Source organism: Typopeltis vanoorti, chromosome 15 (genome assembly GCF_054136105.1).
Source record: "Typopeltis vanoorti isolate ZY-2024b chromosome 15, IOZ_Tvanoo_1.0, whole genome shotgun sequence".
In the NCBI taxonomy this organism is placed as follows: domain Eukaryota; kingdom Metazoa; phylum Arthropoda; class Arachnida; order Uropygi; family Thelyphonidae; genus Typopeltis; species Typopeltis vanoorti.
The window spans coordinates 42259951-42279552 of record NC_143563.1 but is presented as its reverse complement, the minus strand read 5'-3'; the positions used below and the strand labels follow the sequence as shown (position 1 = coordinate 42279552).

The 19602-nt window shown below is 35.0% G+C and overlaps 1 protein-coding gene across 3 annotated transcripts in view; it reads right to left on the bottom strand.

Moving 5' to 3' along the window:
• Nucleotides 1–19602, bottom strand: part of Arp5 (Actin-related protein 5) — a 172185-nt gene that overhangs the window by 41147 nt on the left and 111436 nt on the right. For all 3 annotated transcript variants that reach the window (XM_090404574.1, XM_090404575.1, XM_090404576.1), the window contains exons 11-13: nucleotides 17624–17752; nucleotides 13311–13406; nucleotides 11251–11338 (exon numbers count right to left, since the gene is read on the bottom strand). In XM_090404574.1, coding sequence (XP_090260700.1) covers nucleotides 11251–11338; nucleotides 13311–13406; nucleotides 17624–17752 — 313 coding nt within the window. The remainder of the gene's footprint in view (nucleotides 1–11250; nucleotides 11339–13310; nucleotides 13407–17623; nucleotides 17753–19602) is intronic.

Genomic DNA, 19602 nt, shown 5'->3' with positions numbered 1-19602 from the left:
AGTTATAAAATGAAATAAAACACATAGTTTTTATTGCCTTAAATTTCCTGATGCATTCATTCAAAAAAATAAAAAATAAAAAAATAAATAATAATAATAATCCACCTAGAACCACAACCATTATTTGGGAAAGGGAAATCCAGAAGATCTATGAAGTACCAGGCTCATGTAGAAAGTGTTATTACAAACAAGCCAAGAGAATTGCAATGTTATACCTCAGTGAACATTGCAGACATGTCACTAATCTGAACCAAAAAAAATCAAATGGAAAAGAAAATATCCATGGTAGCCATTTCTGAATTAACAGACTAATATACATAGGCATTAAGGAATAAACATGTTCAGTGTAAGAGAGGTAGCAAACAAATCAGCCAGAATAAAACAAGAAAATTTTGGGTTAAAGACCAAAAAGATAGTATCAAGCTCAGATATTTAAAGGCTGAAAGAATCAATGGAGGGAGTAAATGGAAAATATAAAATGAATGATTTCTCTTCTTCTACTGAAGATCGTGTGTGTTAGGTTGACATGTCTTATGGTCTATCAATACTCATATCCCTCCCTCAATTGGGAGGGATATGAGTTTTGAGCCAGCTGTACATATACAGAGGAGAATCTAGACCCCTCAAAAAGCATAACCATAGTGCTGTCACACTCGGCATCCACTAAAATACTACTGCTCATACTGCTCTAGCTAGACACTATTTACAGGAATAAGACTATTTGCTATCTGATCTGGAAGTTTGTTAATGCATCAGGCCATTAAGTTTAGACTAGTGCAAGGTTCCCTTTAAGCTGATAAGTGAGAAAACAATAACACAACAAAAGTCTGACAAAAAAGAGTATAAAAATTAACACTGAGGTATATATAAAAACTTAAAATTGAAATAAATTGCAACTGTTGTTAATTTTGTAGGAGGGAAAAAAATCTGTCACCTTTATCAATGATTCTGTTGAGTGCCATGTAATTAATCAAAGTCTTCCATAGATGCCAAACATGCTGTGGTTCTTTTTTTTTATGTGGTTCCGATCCATGAAAGGTTATTAGTAAACCTATAGCGCATTTGTACAGTGAGCGGGCTAAGGATCCTACCCATTTTAATCAATTTTATATATATATATATATATATATATATATTTGTAATTATTTTTTTATTTTTACATAGTCCAGAAATCCTACTCTAGAGACCAAACATTGGAACTTTTTCAAACCACTTTAGGACTCCAATAAGCAGGGCGGTGGTCTCACACTGGGCAATAAAATTCATCTTCCACCTAAAGACACCTGTTGGTTGGAGAGTGGGTTATGCTAACAACTTGGCTAACCAGGCTGGCAATATCTGCAGTAAACTTCATTCCAAGCATGGATGAGAAAAAATAGAGGAAATTTTTGTCTCATTTATCTAATATTATTAAATGGATCACCAGATAATATGCTAATAAACTACTTTATAAAATCTTCCCAATGGTGTCTCCGCCTTGACATGGTGGCTTTAACTAGCTTCGCTCTACTATGTGAAAAGATTGCCACCACCCACTTTCTCTTGGCCGACACCAATGAGGCTATTCATGTGTTGAGGAAGAGCTTGCCACTACGCTGAATAATGACCTTTGGACAATCCTCTCATACATCTTGAGCGCTTCAGCAGAGAAAGAATTTAATAAAATATGATGTCGGCACATTAAAAAATTTGAAAGTCTAAAAAAGTTTATTACCGCTCAACACGGTAATAAACCTGTCTTCCCTTACTCTGAAGCACTCAGTGCACTCGCATGTGGCTACAACTTCATCTTAGCACCAAAAAAAAAACCTTCTGAAGAAATAATGATACAGGTAGAACATGGGATCTGCAACCTTCCCATCCATATTGCCAACAATATCAGACTGGATGTAGCCAGTTCTTACCAAAGCTAAACCACCAAAAACTAACCTATCTAAAGAAGAATTAAAAGCTCTACAAGAAATGAAGAACAAGAGCAAAATAATAATCACCAAAGTGGATAAGGGAAATACCTCTGTGGTTCTCAACCAAACTGACTACACAGGTAAGCTTTCCTCTTTACTGTTAAATCAGTCCACATACCTCCCTATTGAATATGATCCCACCAGCTCCCAAATCAGAACACTCCAAAGGCTCCTTAAGGAGGTTTCCTCTTGGCATGTGGAAGTGACTAGCAGACTAAAACCTTTCAACTCTAGACCCCCCCCCCCAAATATATGGACTACCAAAAAATCAATAAGCAGAATGTGCCATTATGTCCCATTGTGGATGGCATTGATTCCCCCACATACAAATTAGCCAAAGTGCTCACACATTATACTGGCAACACACACCATCACACATAAAAAAAACTCAGCCCACTTTAAAGCTAGTATGGAAAAAAATCTCTCACTCCAACACACCGACATAATGGTCAATTTTGACGTCTCCTCCTTATTCACAAATGTCCCATGCAAAGGAAGCCCTAGATCTCATCCAAGCCAAATTTCCTCCTGATATCTCAGCCCTATTTCCGTTCACCATGAACTCAGGCTATTTCGTTTGGCAAGGAAAATTCTACAAACAGATAGAGGGGACAGCCATGGTTTCTCCACTCTCTCCACCCCTGGCCAACTTCTTTATGGAGACGTTGAAGAAAAAGCCTTAAACTCAGCCCCACAAAAACTCACTGTTTGGCTACACTATGTGAATGATGTGTTTGCTATTTGGCCACATGGCTTAGATACACTCCACAACTTCTTAACACACTTAAACAATCAACACCCCAGAATCCAGTTCACCTTGAAAAAGGAAAACAACAACAGTCTCCCTTTCCTAGGCATTCTGATTACATGCCAGCCTGATGGATCCCTGACTTTCTCTGTTTACAGAAAACCAATCCACACAGGTAGATACATTCACCAGCAAATCATCGCCCCCCCCCACCTTCACAACAGCATGGGATTATAAAAATCCTATATAATAGGGCTAAATTAATCTGTTCAGATAACAATGCCCTAACTACTGAACTTAATCATATCCTTAACACCTTCTTAGCAAATGGCTACAATCCCCCCAAAAAATCCAGAAAATATTAAAACCAGTTAACTACAACCCCCTCCACCCTTCATAACAGAGATTACAATAAATCTATCAACCATTCCTTATATCCAGGGCACGTCTAAGAAGCTAACAAAAATCCTAAAAAAATATAACCTGACTACCTGTTACAAACCATATAAGAAATTGGCATTCCTTATCTGCTCCAACAAAGACCAGCCACTTCCCCAAGACCTACCTGGAGTATACCAGGTCCCTTGCAGTTGTAAACTGTCCTACTACAGCCAAACAGGCAGGACAGCTAATATCAGGATATCTGAACACAAAGACTACATCCGGTTTCACCAATACAGCCACTCAGGACTTGCTGACCATGCACTAGATCCCACCACAGAATATGCTGGCAGAAAGCCACTTTACTACACCACAGTAAATATAAATATGAAAGATTATTCCTGGAATCAGCCTCAGCTCTAAAAAACTTCCCAAACGTCAACAAATTTGGGTGAATGAGACTGCCCCAAAATTTGGGAAGCTTGCATCCCAAGACTGCCCCAAAATTTGGGAAGCTTGCATCCCAAGACTGCCCCAAAATTTGGGAAGCTTGCATAAGAACATCAGCCCAACAGCCAAGACAACTCAATTTAGCCTGATAAGGGGCATCTTTAGGACTCTAGGACCAATGTCAGTTGCCTTCTTCAGCCTCATTTGCTCGTTGTTAGTGCCCAGGTGCACATATCATAGTTTTATGTTCCCAGAAGATGGCAATGTAACATTGCCGAAATATAGGAAGGTATTGATTAAAGTTTTTTTAATTAATATTTTAGTATACATTGTTATTTCCTGAAAATTTTAAAGTCATGTGTAACCAACATATAAGTGCATCTACAGGAATTGACATGGGTGGGCAGGAAAGGCTTGCATATCCCAATGATCCTGCAAACAATACCAGCAGTAGCATTGCTACTACCAGCAGGGCATCTGAAACCGGACAGATCATAGTGGAGGAATCAGAAAAAGAAAGCCATCCTGATCTTCCAGGTTGGGAATTAAGCATGGGGACCGACAATTCTATCTCCTAAATGATCTACTGGTTAAGAAACAAGTATCAAGTAATCTTCACTGGATGAACTTAAATGGATATCAATCTAAGCTTTGAAATAATGGATTCTAAATAGAATCATGGAACATTAGAAGTTTGTATAGAACCAGTGCACTTCAGGAACACAACCATCTGAAATTATATCCATTTCAGATATGAAATGGATATAATAGCAATATAAGAGACAAGATCCATGCTGATCCGAGTTGTTTCCACTGCTCTATAGCAGAAACAATTCAAATAAACATGAGCTTGGAACAGTTTCATTATCAGGAAAAAATTACAGCTATTTGTGAATGAATTTGATGCCTTCAATGAAGAATTATGCAAGCTAAGATCATAAATAAAGTGGTTCAAGATAACTATTAATTTTATGGCTATTTTGCCTGCTTTCATTTAGGAGTGCCCCTTTTTTTAATGTCATTGGCTTTTTACTCAAGAATTCTTAGGGTATTGCAGATGTATTTTAGAGACAAATATATGTAGAATAATAGAAGAAACTTTACACATACTTTTTCTTGGACGTTGCTGCCTGTCTTCTTTCTGCGATGTGCATATTTCTGCTTAACAGCAGAATTAATTTGAAAAAAAAAAAAAAAAAACAGGTTTTTTTATATAATATATACATAATTATTTTTAAGGTGGAATTTAAATTATTTTTAAGGTTTAAGATAGAAGAGGGACGAATTCCCGATGATTGGAGTAGAGCTCTAATAGTACCCATATATAAAAAGGGAAATAAAACTGAATGTGAGAATTACAGAGGTATTTCCCTACTGAGTGTTCCTGGCAAGATCTATGCAAGTATACTTGAGAAACGGTTGAGAAGAATTGTGGAAGAAAAGCTTGGTGAAGAACAAGCTGGATTCAGGCCAAATAGAGGCTGCCAGGATCAGATCTTCACTTTACGAAAAATAGTCGAAAAAGCATGGGAATATAACAGAGATCTGTATTTAAGTTTTGTCAATTTGGAAAAGGCATATAACAAGGTGCCAAGAGAGAAGCAATTCAATACGCTGCAGTTATATTGTGTCAATGGGGCATTATATCAAGCAATACTTAGTCTTTATTTCAGTTGTAAGTTAGCAGTTAGAATTGAAGGAAGTACATGAAGATGGTTTAATGTTAAATCTCGTGTGAGACAAGGATGTACATTATCCCCTCTGTTATTCATTATCTATATGGATCACATTATGAAGGAAAGTGGTATTAAACATGATATCAGAATTGGAGATGTTAATGTCAGCTCATTGCTTTATGTGGGTGATATTATATTTCTAAATAAATCCGCTACAAGTTTGCAAGATTCCCTGACTAAATTGAATAACTGTTGTAATAGATATTGTATGAAAGTCAGCATTAAAAAGACAAAGACAATGAAAATAGGTAGAATTGTTGAAAAAAATGTCAACTGTGTTGTGAACGGGGAACCTGTGGAACAAGTAACACATTTCAGCTACATAGGCATGATTTTTAGTGAAGATTTTACCATAATATGGAAATAGACAACAGAATCAACAAAGCTGGTATGGTAGGAAGTCAACTGAATAAATTCATATGGAATAAGAGAGAAATTAATCAGAACACTAAATTAGCTGTATACAAGACAGTGTTCAAACCAGTTTGAACTTATGGATCTGAGAGCTGGTTCAGAAGTAAAACACTTGACCAAAGACTAGAGACCGCAGATATGAGAGTCCTGAGAAAGATTAGAGGCGTGAACAGGTGGCATCAATGGCAATATCATATTAAAAATGAGGATATTAGGAAAGAACTTGACATTGTCAGCATTCAGGAATGCATTAGCAGAGCTAATCTCAAATGGCATGGTCACTTAAACAGAATGGGCGAAGAAAGATTAGCAAAACAAGTGTTCTCTGCCAGGTTGGCAGGAAAATGACCCAGAGGAAGACCAAGATATAGGTGGATTGATACAGTACAAAGTGCCTTAGACCAGTGCTTCCCAAACTTCTGGATGTCAGGGCCTCCTTTGCAAAAATTAAACTATTTCACAGCCCCCTCGAAAAACAATTGTAATAGAGAGATATATTATTATAATATTTATTGTATTTATATTCAATACAAAACATACACAGCGAATATTGCAAAAATCAAATGCATATATTACATTTTTTGCTTCTTACCGTTTGGTTCTGAAGACGATGCAGGCTGTTCCGTAAAATATGAAATACTGTCCTTTTTTTGAGTCTGTTTCTGCTTCTTCTGATTGTTCGCGTGAATTTTTTTATATTTTTTATCATCCACTTATCCATCTCAGGGTTAAATTTTTTAACGTAGAATAGATCAAATAATATCACCACTTACCGATACTGGCACACCACAGACTGATAACATGAAATTAGTGAATATTACCTGAATAAGGGAATCCCAGGACCAGGAAATTTTTCTCTTTTGCGACTTTTCTCCTTTTACGGTAATTAAGCTTAATGCGAAACAGACAGCAAAGGCAGGGTTATTAAAACGTGCATATGATTGGTGCGGTATTAACAAAAGATCGCGCAACCAAAAGATAAAAGCATAGCTGACAATTGAGTTGAAATGCTAACTCTCTTCAACCGAATTCCATATGTGAAACTGCCATAACATTCATTATATATATATATTACTTAGTTTTAACACTTTTACGAATTTTAACACGTTCGGTTGAATTTTATTGCTGCATTGGGAAATCGAACTCACGCACATCTAATTAATAACAATAGTTTTTAGTTAGATACTGTGTTTGCCCATGCAACATATGGTTTTGTTTCAGTCTATACAGCATAGTTTCTGTATGAGGGGACATGTGATTCATTAATTAGTGTGTTTTTATCCCAGTTGTCTCTAATTGCACTATTTGTTGAGAAATATATTACACAGACTCTTCATACCTTATTCACCGGCATAATAAAAGTACTTGTTTTTATTGCCTCTGCAGTATAGTGGCTGTTAGGGAGTGGTGTTGTTTACCACTGCAAGAGAGTTACTATCTCCCCACATGAAGTTGTTTAAGCTTTTTTTTTTCATATGTGAAGTATATGCGAAACTTTTATTGGTAACAGAAAACTAGCTCGAATGACAGTGATAATATAAAACAAGTTTTGATATGTATATAAAGTCAATATCGACAGTCCCTGATTACGAACGCGTGATGAAAGGGACAGGAAGATTTGGAGCTTCCCTGGAGAGCATTCGAAGTAAATACAATTAACCACTGCTTTGAAATGAAACATGAATAAGCAATATTTACTAATATTCATTAAGCACCTAAATACACAGGAAGCAAAGTTTGTGAACCAACACCAATGTGTGAATTTTTCCATTAAAATATAAAAAATAACAAAAAAGAAATAATAAATAATAAAAGTTAAATACGTTTCTTTTAAAATAAAAAAACATCTACTTAGTCTTAAAACATTTGAAATTCGTTTTCATTATTTCGAGGCCCCTCCCCCCCTCAACAAAACCTACGGCCCCCAAGGGGGCCGCGGCCCACAGTTTGGGAAGCGCTGCCTTAGACGATAGAAATATAGGATCTGATAATGTTGGATTCTTGACAAGTAACAGACTGATTTGGAGGAAAATTGTAAATAGGAAGTTTTAGTAATGATGTAAATTTTTCATGTAGTACTATCATATCCTGTATGCTCCTTGAGGGTACATGTCAGGAATTTGATGATGATGATGACGATGATAAAAATTTCCATCAAAGTATTAAACTTTCTCCTACTGTGAACTTAACACTCTCCTTTTTGCTGATGACCAAATAATAATTACAAATTCTGAAGAATTTGTAATTATTATTTGAAATAAATGAGATAGTCAACGATTATGGTATGATAATATCAGCAGAAAAATTAATAACTATGGCCTTTAAAGGACTAGATCCAGTAAGAACTAAAATAGTAATAGATAACACGATCTTAGACCAGGTGAATTCATTTAACTACCTAGGATGTGTGATCACATATGAAAATGAAAACGATATAAACCTAAAATTGGAAAATATTTAAAAATAACAAGTGTAATTAACTCTATAATTAAACCAAACCTAGTTCAAATACAAACCAGACTAAAAGTATACAATACATTAGCCCTACCAGTCTTATTGTATGGAAGTGAAATCTGGACAATAAAACAAAAAGACAAACAAAGATTAATAACAGCAGAAATAATGTTTATGAGAAAAACTGCAAAGTATACTCTATTTCAGTGGTCGCCAAAGGGGTTGATATGACATTGTTAGGGGTTGACAGAAAAATATAAGATATCATTGTATGGGTAATATTTAATTCGGTTGGATTACCTCCATGACAAAAGACATGGAGGTAATGACAACGCAATTAAGAGTGAATCGTGGGATCAGTACCTCCATCTTACAAGTCCATGAATAGGACCTGTAAGATGGAGTAAGGTCATGAAAATAGTTACTGAGGCCAATCAAGTAAGCCAAAATGACGTATTTACCAATAAACGGATGTCGGTGGTTCCTGCCTGCCGGCCGGTGCAGTGGGAGCGAGATTGCAACACGTGTGGTTCTTATTTACTGATACTTACAAGTATTCGATCCCAGTCTCATTTTTGCACATCGACATACAAGTGAGCATTAATGTTCTAAAATTCATCAACATACATATTATAATTCAATCGTTATTCATTCACAAACTAAACTTCTCTATGTTGAAGAGTTGAGCAGCACTGGTAGTAAAACCAGTGATATTAATACCAGTAGTTTATTAATATCGCTAGTAATACCAGTGATATAATAGTAGTAGTAATAGTAATATAATAATATATACTATATTATACATACAATAAACACTGTAACTATAAAATAAACAATCTAAAAACTCACATAAGCATCTTTTTTTGCTTGTCCTATTATAATTACGTAATAGTAAAATATAGGGGGTCGATAAAAAGTCAAGAAACGCTTGAAGGGGTCGATGGGCAAATGACTTTGGCGACCTCTGCTCTATTTGATCACAAAAGAATCGAAGAAGTTATGAAAGAATTAAACCAAGAATCAGTAATAGAAAAAATTAAAAAATATAAACATAAATGGATGGAACATGTTCAAAGAATGAAAATAGAAAGATTACCAAAACAAGCCTTAAAGTACAAGCCATTACGAAAAAGAAAACTAGGACGTCCTCTTAAAAGATTCAACGATGACTTCTAAGGCCGGAACAGGCCACGCTAGGCCTAAATCCTTGATATGCATGATGATGATGACGACGATTTTTAAGCGTGGGCCAAGCGCTTTTTTTTTTTGTAGGGTGGGAAAGAGAAGAAAGGGGACTAGAAACTGTTTTGTGGGGAAGGGTTTATGGGAAAAAGGGGCTGGGGAGAGGGTTAACGTGGGTACGAGCCGTTTCGACCATGTGTGGCGTCGTCTGAACTCATGAAGGAAGTGCTATGTCATGTCGGCTTGGTGTTACTGTCTTTGAAGTGCTTCTGTTATCACCTATTCTTCAAAAAAAAAAGCACTTCTAAGACAGTAACACCAAGCTGACATGACATAGCATCCACTTCCTCAAATTAATTTCTTCCACATTGCCTACCCCGCCTCCCCTGTTAACACCATAACAGCAAAAATATGCACATTGCAGAAAAAAGACAGGCAACAACATCCAAGAAAAGGCATGTACTAATTTTCTTCTATTATTCTACATATATTTGCCTCTAAAATACATCTGCAATGCCCTAAGAATTCTTGAGTAAAAAGCCGATGACATTAAAAAAAGGAGCATTCCTAAACGAAAGCAGGCAAAATAGACGTAAAAATAATAGTTTTTAAGAAGAGTAACATGGGACTTTTCCCAGAAATAATATCTATGTTCAAGATAACTTTTATTAATGTACATGCACCCACAGATAAATTTAATAAAGATAAATTCTATGAAGTAATGGAACTAATACTCAAAAAAATTCTACATGGATATAAAATTATCTTATTAGGAGATTTCACTGAAAAAACCAGAAAGGAATAAACACAGTACAACCTGGTTAATTGGGGCAGCAGTTTATTTTGGACAAATCTTAAAGCACAAAAAACCATATTGAGAAAATTATCAGGGTTTTCTTATGCTCATTTGGGACAGGAGATTGCAGCATTCAAGATTATCCCTCTCAGGTAATCACTTATAAATGGTTGGTGGTTTAAGGAGTATTGGCACAAGGAGAACAAAGGTATACTGGGCCAAACTACAGCTTGTAAAATGACTCATTAGTTTTGTTCCACATGCATTCCCAAAATGCATGTGGAACAAAATGTGAATGACTCTCACCCACTCAGGTTATAATAGCATATTCCCTAGGGAACAGAGTCTAACTAGCATCAGTTGCAAGCACTTATCTTTCATGCTGAGCCAATGCCTAATCAGAAAAGTGTAGAGATTTTTCATTTCAATTTTAATTTATAAAATTAAATAAATGGAAAACAGGGAACATCCCAAAAATTGAAGCATGAAGGTAAGGATCCTAATGTTGAGGACACCCTAAATCAGTGGTCCAGTGTTAAAAACGAAGTCAAGAGCTAGCTAAGAAGCTGAGTTATGATGATTTTTAAATAGAATTAGAGTGAAGGACTTTAAGAACAACATGTCATCATCTCTGTTGCTACTGACAATGAGGGAAATTTAAATATGTACATATTTTGCTATGATAATTAATATGAATAAATTATTTGTTACTCAGTGAAATGTCTTATCTTTTTATATCTTTTTAGCTATTAACATGAAACTTGGCTTAATTGGGCCAAATGTTCTTGTCCCAATTAACTAAGACACATCGGGACAAGATGGACTAGAAGACCCCAAGACAGAAAAGACTGGATGAAAAACGAGTGCACAATTTCTTATACAGGATTTTAGATATAGTATGGGTGTGGAACTGCAAGAATTTTTCTAGCATCCAATATTCTAAAACTGAGGTGAAAGAAAAGGTAAGTTTTATAGATTAACTAAGTTTTTTAATAGACATGGAAATGTTATAGGAGGTGACTAGGGAATATCTGGTTGAAATTAGTTTAGAAAATATTAATGATTACCTTTTATATATATATAAGAAATTTTAACTACAGAAACAGATGAGAAGAGCCAACTTACTTCTTGATAGATCAAGAGCTACTGGAAAACCTCTTTCTCGATCTCCAGAAGCAATTGCTTGATTTTCATCTTTCTTCTGACTTAGCTCCTAAATCAATTGAAATTTTATTTTATTTTTTCTTTTGGATAGTGAGATACAATGGAATAAAAACAAAATATTTAAAGAAAAAATGTAGTGTATAACTGATAAAGATAATATTTCATCGTACCTCAAAAATAAACAGCCGCAATATTTTTTATTCATACCGAACACACATCAGAATTTTGTTAATATATGGTTTGCGGGAGAAAGAAAAGTAAAATCTTAATTTACAATAAATTTACAATATCCATGACTGAAACAGAGAATTTTTTTTTTCTTTTTATCCTGAAGAGATTTTTTTTAAAATATCAATCCTACATTGAAAAGCTATAGGATCTACAGCATACTAGTGCCATATGGGCAAAATTCTGTATCTGTGATTTTTGTTTATGGTAATTCCACACATAAGAGGCTGTTCAACTTGTATCAGCTAGTATCACGAGTAGGCAGAAAGCTGAGAAAAAAAAGAAGAGATTTGTTAACTCTGGATTTGATGACCTGCAGATTATACTCTTTACTAAATACACAAGAGAAGAGAATGTTCCAAAGGAAAGTGGTAAAAGGAGTGAATGAATAGGAAAAAAAAAAAGTTTTATGGCTTTGTAGCTGTAAAGCGGTGCTGAATAACTATTGCAATGTTTTAACAAATTCAGAGTTCTGTTTGTGCATTTAAAATTACCTAAAATACACAAGCAGAATACACCCTTGAGAATCATAAGAGGCAGTATTGTTCTGCAACTTATAAAGTGGCCAAACACTTAGTCTGAAAGCTCTCTCTCATCACAGGCTATACCTCTTCCAACATTAAAAATTTTGTGCTATCTTGTTTGTCAGATGTGATACTCAAAGATACTGATATTAACTGATATTATGACTAGTTTTCGACTCAGCCTCCCTTTTCACTAATATATCCCTAAAAGAAATACTTCAGACTCATTTTCCCATATGACATAGCAGCCTTTTCAGTCTTACAATGAACTCTGCCTATTTCACATGATGGCAGGGAAAAACCTGCAAAAGCAGACTGAAGGCACAAATATATCCCCCCCCCCCAATACACAGACCAATTTTTTTCATGGAATATTTTGAAAATACTGCCCTTCTCAAACCCGCTATGTGGTCACACTAAGTAGACAACATGTGCTCTATTTGGCCACATGGTGGAGATATATTATAAATTTTTTTTTAGCACATCTTTCCCTACCTGTTCCTCTTTCCTGTATCAACCTTTACACTAAAATTTTCTCTTTCCTAAGAAAAACCCAAATCTCATCCTTTCTTCTCAATGAGATGCTGTCCAACCATAAACTTATGCCTTCAACTGAAGTATTCATATAGAAAGATAAAAACTACTTGTCTTTCCCATTTTCAAATTCTAAAATTTTAAATATAGCATTTGGGCAGGTTCTTATGAAAAAATTGTTTTACAATCCCAAAATTCTTAACGACTGCAATAGTTGGAATACGTATAATTAACAGAAGTAATGATAATGCACAATTTTTTGAATTATCACTATACAGGTGGAAGAAATGCAAATATGGCAGATTATTATGCAAATTGTTCAAAGAATTAGCAGAATACCTTAATTATAGCAGTCATTTTAGACTGCTATAGTTAGTCCTATCATATTTTTCTGCATACAGATGTTATTATTATTATGTGACACCTCCAGGGAGTCCAAAGACTCATCGAGAGAGAGTGTGCCAACAGCATAGAATGATTGATCCCCTTCCAACTACTAACTGCGCTCAAACTTGCTTAACTTTTTGCTGAGCCATTAGTAGCAGAGGCTCTACCAATCGACCAACCTTTGCATTCAACTAAACTTGCTTTAATTAAACAATTAAGGAAAAACTTAATAGCAAGGAATGCGATTGCAACACATTTCTCGATATTTAATACTTACTTTTATAAGTTAGCCAACTAAGTTAACCATTTATGTCTCATATTTTAGATCAAATTTATTTCTTTACTTACTTTACACTTCTGTTTAATAGCAGAAATCCAACTTTCACAGTCGGGAAACCTTTCCACTTCAAGTTCATCAAGTATTCTCTTTAATTCATAACCTGCCTAGCAAGTAAAGGGAAAAAAAAACAAAAACTGATATCTATCAATAAATATATACAGAAAATAAAGATGATAATTATCTAGTAATCTTTAATTACAACTATTATATCAAAATTTTAAAAGTTACTTATTAAGTGAGTGAGTAATATATTCAATATTACTCACCTAAAATGAATGTTTTTTTTTTTTTTTTTAGAAAAGTTACTGTGCACTTGCTAGGTATACTGGATTCAATGTTCATTGGCTTATATTGTTTTCCCATTGCCTGTGCTGGCAATGATGACAGAATTGTGAGACACAAATAATGTATGACACACACGACATTGGGCATATCAGTACTAATACCCATACAGAGTAATGATATGCTATATAGGTTGTGCAACCTCTTGGGTATTGGATTAATATATAAAAGGCATGTTCAAAAAAAAAAAAAAAAAAAAAAAAAAAAAAAAAAAACTTTAGAAAAGCCTTTATTGCTCATTTTACAAAATTTTAAGCACTGTCCCCTTCAAAGTAGTCCCCCCTCTACTGGCGATACACTGTTACCAACATGTTTTCCATCGTTGGAATGCTTCCTGGAACGCACTTTCTGATGGCATGCAGTTTTCTTTCGAATTTTCATGAATCTCCTCAGTTTAGAAACGACATCTTTTCAAGTGGTTTTAAGTTTGGAAAACAGGAAAAAGTCTGCTAGGGCTAAGTCTGGAGAATAGGGTGGATGAGACACAACTGATATCTGATAATGGACAACGCGTTTCCAATCAAAAAACACAACCAACATCACCTTGATCTTTGATTGCATCTTTGTTTCAATATCATAGCCATAAACCCACGTCTCATCTCCTGCAGCAAAATTTCACTCACTCACACACGCACGGTTCTTCAAGCTCTTTCACTGTCACTTGTCAATGACAAAGTGACATGTAACTAGTGACATATTCAGCTGATGTAACTCGATGACTAATACTCATAGCAGAACGAGAACTGGACAAATGGTAGTTGGTTGTCAAAACCTGCTACTACATGCACTCAGGAGCTGCAGCACACTCTCTGTGTCGGTTGGCTCGCTATTTAAAAAGTTCAGTCTTTTTTTTGAACATGCCTCATATGCATATATGTATGCAAGTGTGTTATCACCAACAGTTTGCATTTATTATTGCATTCTTAATATTAATATTTAATATTAAGATTGAAGATGAGACTTTAGTCAACAAAAACATGTTCACTGTGTTATTAATGGAAGAAAACATCTTCTAACTGAGGCATTCTTTCCCCATGAATAATGAAATGACACATCATGATAAAAAAATATTTTTTAATCAATTTCCAAATGCCAGATTCTCATCTGAATACAGTTTAATACCTAGTAAATAAACACCATAATCAACAGAGCTCATTGATTCATTAGAGGTTTGGCAGTATAATTCACACTTTCAAAGGAATGAAATACATAAGAATTTATTTATGTAGCTGCTAATATTTCACTAAATTTTTTTAAATTAGTATCTTCAGAACACAACTAGTTTGTTATTATGCACAAGCACTAATAATCAGTTATTAGTGGAAACGATGTAAAATTATAATGAAATAAAGAAAGAACTAGTCCTAATTTTGGCACCTTCTATTGTTGGATAAAAGGAGAGTCAAATAACTGTCCGCCCTTCCTGAATATACACATCTTTCAAATGATTAATCTTTTTCTATTTATGAAAACCCAACACACCACACCACACCACACACACCGGAAAATATTTACAACTGTTATTTATTCAGGTAAGAACAAACTCCATCCCCTATCACATCCAGGAGTTATGAGGTACCTTGCAAACTGGCTCACTATGAATAGACAGAAAGATCTGTTAATATCGGCCTCGAAAAACATAAGAAATACGTTTGCTATTATCATTATATCACGTCAGAAGTGGTAGACCATGTTTTAGATACTCCTTTGCACATGACTACATGAAAGAAAATCAAAGCAGTACACAGAAGTTGTTAAGTTGGAGAGACTGTTTTAGAGTCAGCAGTAATGAAAATATCTCCAAACACATCTGTATAAAGCTTAATCTGTATAAACATGGAGACATGGAAACACTATGGAGACAAAATTATAACTGATTCTTTTCTTTTGTCCATTATAATTTTACCTTTTCCCACTAATAATTGATTATAAATGTTTATATACTATTACAAATTAGCCGTGCTCTAAAGACAGTAGTTAGAAAAATAGCAAAATATGAGCAGATAAATAAATAAATTCTGTAAATTCTTATTTATTTTGTTCCTTTGGTGTTGTAAATCATACTGCTAAACCTGTAATGAATAAATGTCAATATCTAAGCTGCAGTTCATCCATCCAAAGAGAGAGAAAAAAAGTAAAGCATATATGTTTACTACACAAAATATTACATCACACACTGAACTTTTTATGCATATGGAACTTCAACTATATACAAATTAAAATGATAACAAACCCTATAATTGGTTCAATATTTCATAAACAAAAATGATAATTATCTGGGTCATGGAAAATTTTATAGTTGGTTATAAATTAAAGCTGCCAAGATATTATATTCTTGTTTAATCCTTTACCCCAGTGTAAGCAAACAAAGTTTGCATGTGGAGTATTTTCACAACTAGGTTACTTGTATATAGAAGCCAATAACTTCATATAAATCATCTTAGTATCCCACAATGCAAAAAAACACATCCTTTTGAGTGTGTATAACATTATACATTATGGGAAGGGCAACTACTGAGACTAGTTTCAACAGTCTCATCTGTGGAGCCAGACCCAGGGAAGATACCAGGGCTGAAGTGATGCAGAAGTCATATATGTATTTCCCATATACAAGTAGTGAAAAAGTGTAACATCTTATTAATTTTATAAGGTGTAACACTCTCACTACTTGTGTATGGGAAATATAGGGTGGTCAAAATTAAAGTATCCCTGTTTAAGGCCTTCTGGAGTGCCATCCAGTGATCCAAATGCTGCAAAGCCTTGCAGGAATCTGGGTAAAAAAAAAAAAGAAGTAATTCCAAAATTCATCACCAGGGGGCATTGTAAACATTAAATGCATGGAATCTGCATATCACATAACTCATCAGGTGCCAGGATGGTTTAAAAAAAATATGGACATGCAATTTTTCCCTTCATTCTGGTTGCTAATACCATCTGCAGTGATGGCACTAACCTTGAGCCAATGTGCTTTGCTCATAAAGCAAGTACTACCTAGTGGAGCAACTGCAATGCTCTTGCTCCACTTTGAAAATTTCATCATCTGAACAAATGTCTACGACGTGCACTATTTCCACGTGCTATGCGAAGAATGATTAGTTGTTTTGAAGAAATGAGATTGTTGGGAATTAGATCTGGCAGAGGTCACAAACCAACCACTTCACAACAAGTGAATGAAGCTGCTACTGCTGTTGTAGCACAGGCCATGAAAGTCTGGGGGGGAGGGCAGTTTTTTTTATAATCAAATTTAGATCACATTTTCTTTCTTTTCTTTTTTCCTTTTATATCTTGTCACCATACAGTTGCAGATAAGTGTAGGTGTATTCTATAATTAACTTTTCAATAACTAAAAATTCTAAAAGGAATTTTTAAACAAAGTGTAATATAATAAATTTAGTTTAATCCTTTATCCAAGTGTAAGCAAACAAAGTTTGCACCTGAAGTATCTTCAGGACTCAGGCAACTCGTGGTAAAGGTGGACCAAGCTCTCATCACTCCTTGTCTCAGTATCTCCCATAATGCAAAGCACATCTTCTTGCGGACAATGTATAATGCTATGCATTAAGGGAAGGGTAGCGACCCTTCCTTGCGGACATGTATAATGTATAGCATTATACATTGTCTGCAAGGAGATGTGCTTTGCATTATGGGAGATACTGGGACAAGTGGTGATGAGAGCTTGGTCCACCTTTACCATGAGTTGCCTCAGTCCTGAAGATACTTCAGACACAAACTTTGTTTGCTTACACTTGGATAAAGGATTAAACTAAATTTATTATTGTCTATTCATTATTGTCAATATATATCTACATTCATTATTGTCAATTTATATTTGTTATTTTTTTTCCCTTCTCAGCACCCAAAGGGCTAGTAATAATAACAATAAAAATACAATCTAAATGAATTATAACAGTTTAGCTTCAAAATCTAAATTGCAGTGACATCCATATCATACTCTAAATGTTCATTAACAAAAACATACCTGCATATCAGTGTCGACACCCTGGAGACATGCAATGGCATTTCTAGTTTTCTGAATTACCCAGTTCAAGTTAGTGATTGAAGACTGTAAATTCTCAGCAGAACTGAATCCTACTTCTCTTAGAGTTTTCTATAGAATTAAGTTAAAAAAAAAGTGGTAGATATACATAAAATCACAGTAATGGTACTATAAACCAAAACAAAAAAGTGTAGTTTGCATCTGTTATCTCATTCTTCAATGGTTAAGTTTCTCCATTTGGGGATTTATCACCAAGTTTTCCACTGGCTGGCTATTTCCTCTACTGGATGGAACTAATGTTTTATGCCTATACTGTGTGTGTGTTCTCTTAAATAAATAAAATAATAATAAAAAAAAACTACTATATTACCTCCACATTACTGTTATTAGTATTATACACACAGTTCAGGATTCACTGAAAAAGGGAAATCTTTTGTCACTCACTGCCTACATACTTATCAAATCCATCCTTGAACACATACATTCATAACAAATAATGTACAGATACATTCATAACAAATAATGGTAACTCATTCCACACACTCACTACAAGTCATCAGAAAAACTTGTGGTCATCGTACATGCTTACTAACCACACTAATACTCAACTTCAAGAGATGATCTCAAGTTCTCTCTCCACCAGTTATGGCTGCAAAATGTCACTTGTAAGATCTTTCAGATTCTGTATATTTCAATTGTATCTCCTCCTTCTATTTCTCAAACTTTGAAAATCACATTCCTTCAGCCTGTCAACACATACAATATTCCAAAAGCCAGATACATTTTGCTTACCAGTACTGAATCTTTTCAGCTATTTCATCATCATCATAGAACCCAGACAACCATAATCCAGTAGTACGGATGTGGTCTAATCAAATCTTGTAAAGTGGAAAAATAACTTTCTTATTCTTCAAAGCTCTTTTGACCAAAGTGAATTTAGCCAGTCTCGTACAGAAGTAGGGTTTATTTTTCACCCAGAACAGGCAAACGGGCTCCTGTGAACACACACATCTACAGACATAAGACACTCCTGGTATAAGGATTAAACAACCTATTCCATAGGATTTTCGGTTTCAAATGCCTTGCACAGTGAAGTGTGGGTCTATATGTGAGCATAAAATCAACAACAATCAACAACCTACAATGCCATCAGCTATCATTCCAAAATACATAACCTTACAACAGTTAATTGATGCTTATTATCATTTGCCCATAGAAACAAACTGCTCAAATCAAGCTGTATCTCTTATCTTCAAGCTACCATCCTATTGGTTATGAATTAATGTCTTAGCTCACAAATAATTGTTAGTTCAGAAATCAAAATTGTATGGTCCCCATCACTAACTTGAGGCATAACAGTCACCTCATTTACAGGTAGATTCTCGGATGATATTATTCGATCCAATATTCTTACACCTCAAGTCTGCTTAAACCAAAAACCCCCCAACTGCAGTCTGCTTAAACCAAAATCCCTCACTGAATAAAAATTCTCTTTCTCTTTCTGTCATAATAGTAACCTTATTTATAGAGACATTCTCAGATGATATTTTAAATCCAATAATCTTGCATGCTGGCCTGGTTGGTCTAGTGGTTAGTGTATCTACTCTCCAGCCAAGAGACTGTGGGTTCGAATCCAGCATAGGCATGGATGTTTGTGACCCAGTCCCAATATGGACTGGGTCCCATGGGAGTAGTACACCCAAAACCTCCTGCAATGGGAGAGGCCTTCACCCTGCAGTGAGTAAAAATATAGGCTGTTCATTTCTTTTTTTTCCCCCCCAATCTCGCATATGCTGGCCTAGTCTGGTTGGCCGAGTGGTTAGCATATTCACTCTCCAGCCAAACAAAAGGCTGCAGGTTCCAATCCTGCCATGCCATGGATGTTTGTGATTGTCTTTCACCTTCATACACTCATTCATACAAGTGTATAAACACTCTCCCAAGATGGATTGGGTCGCCAT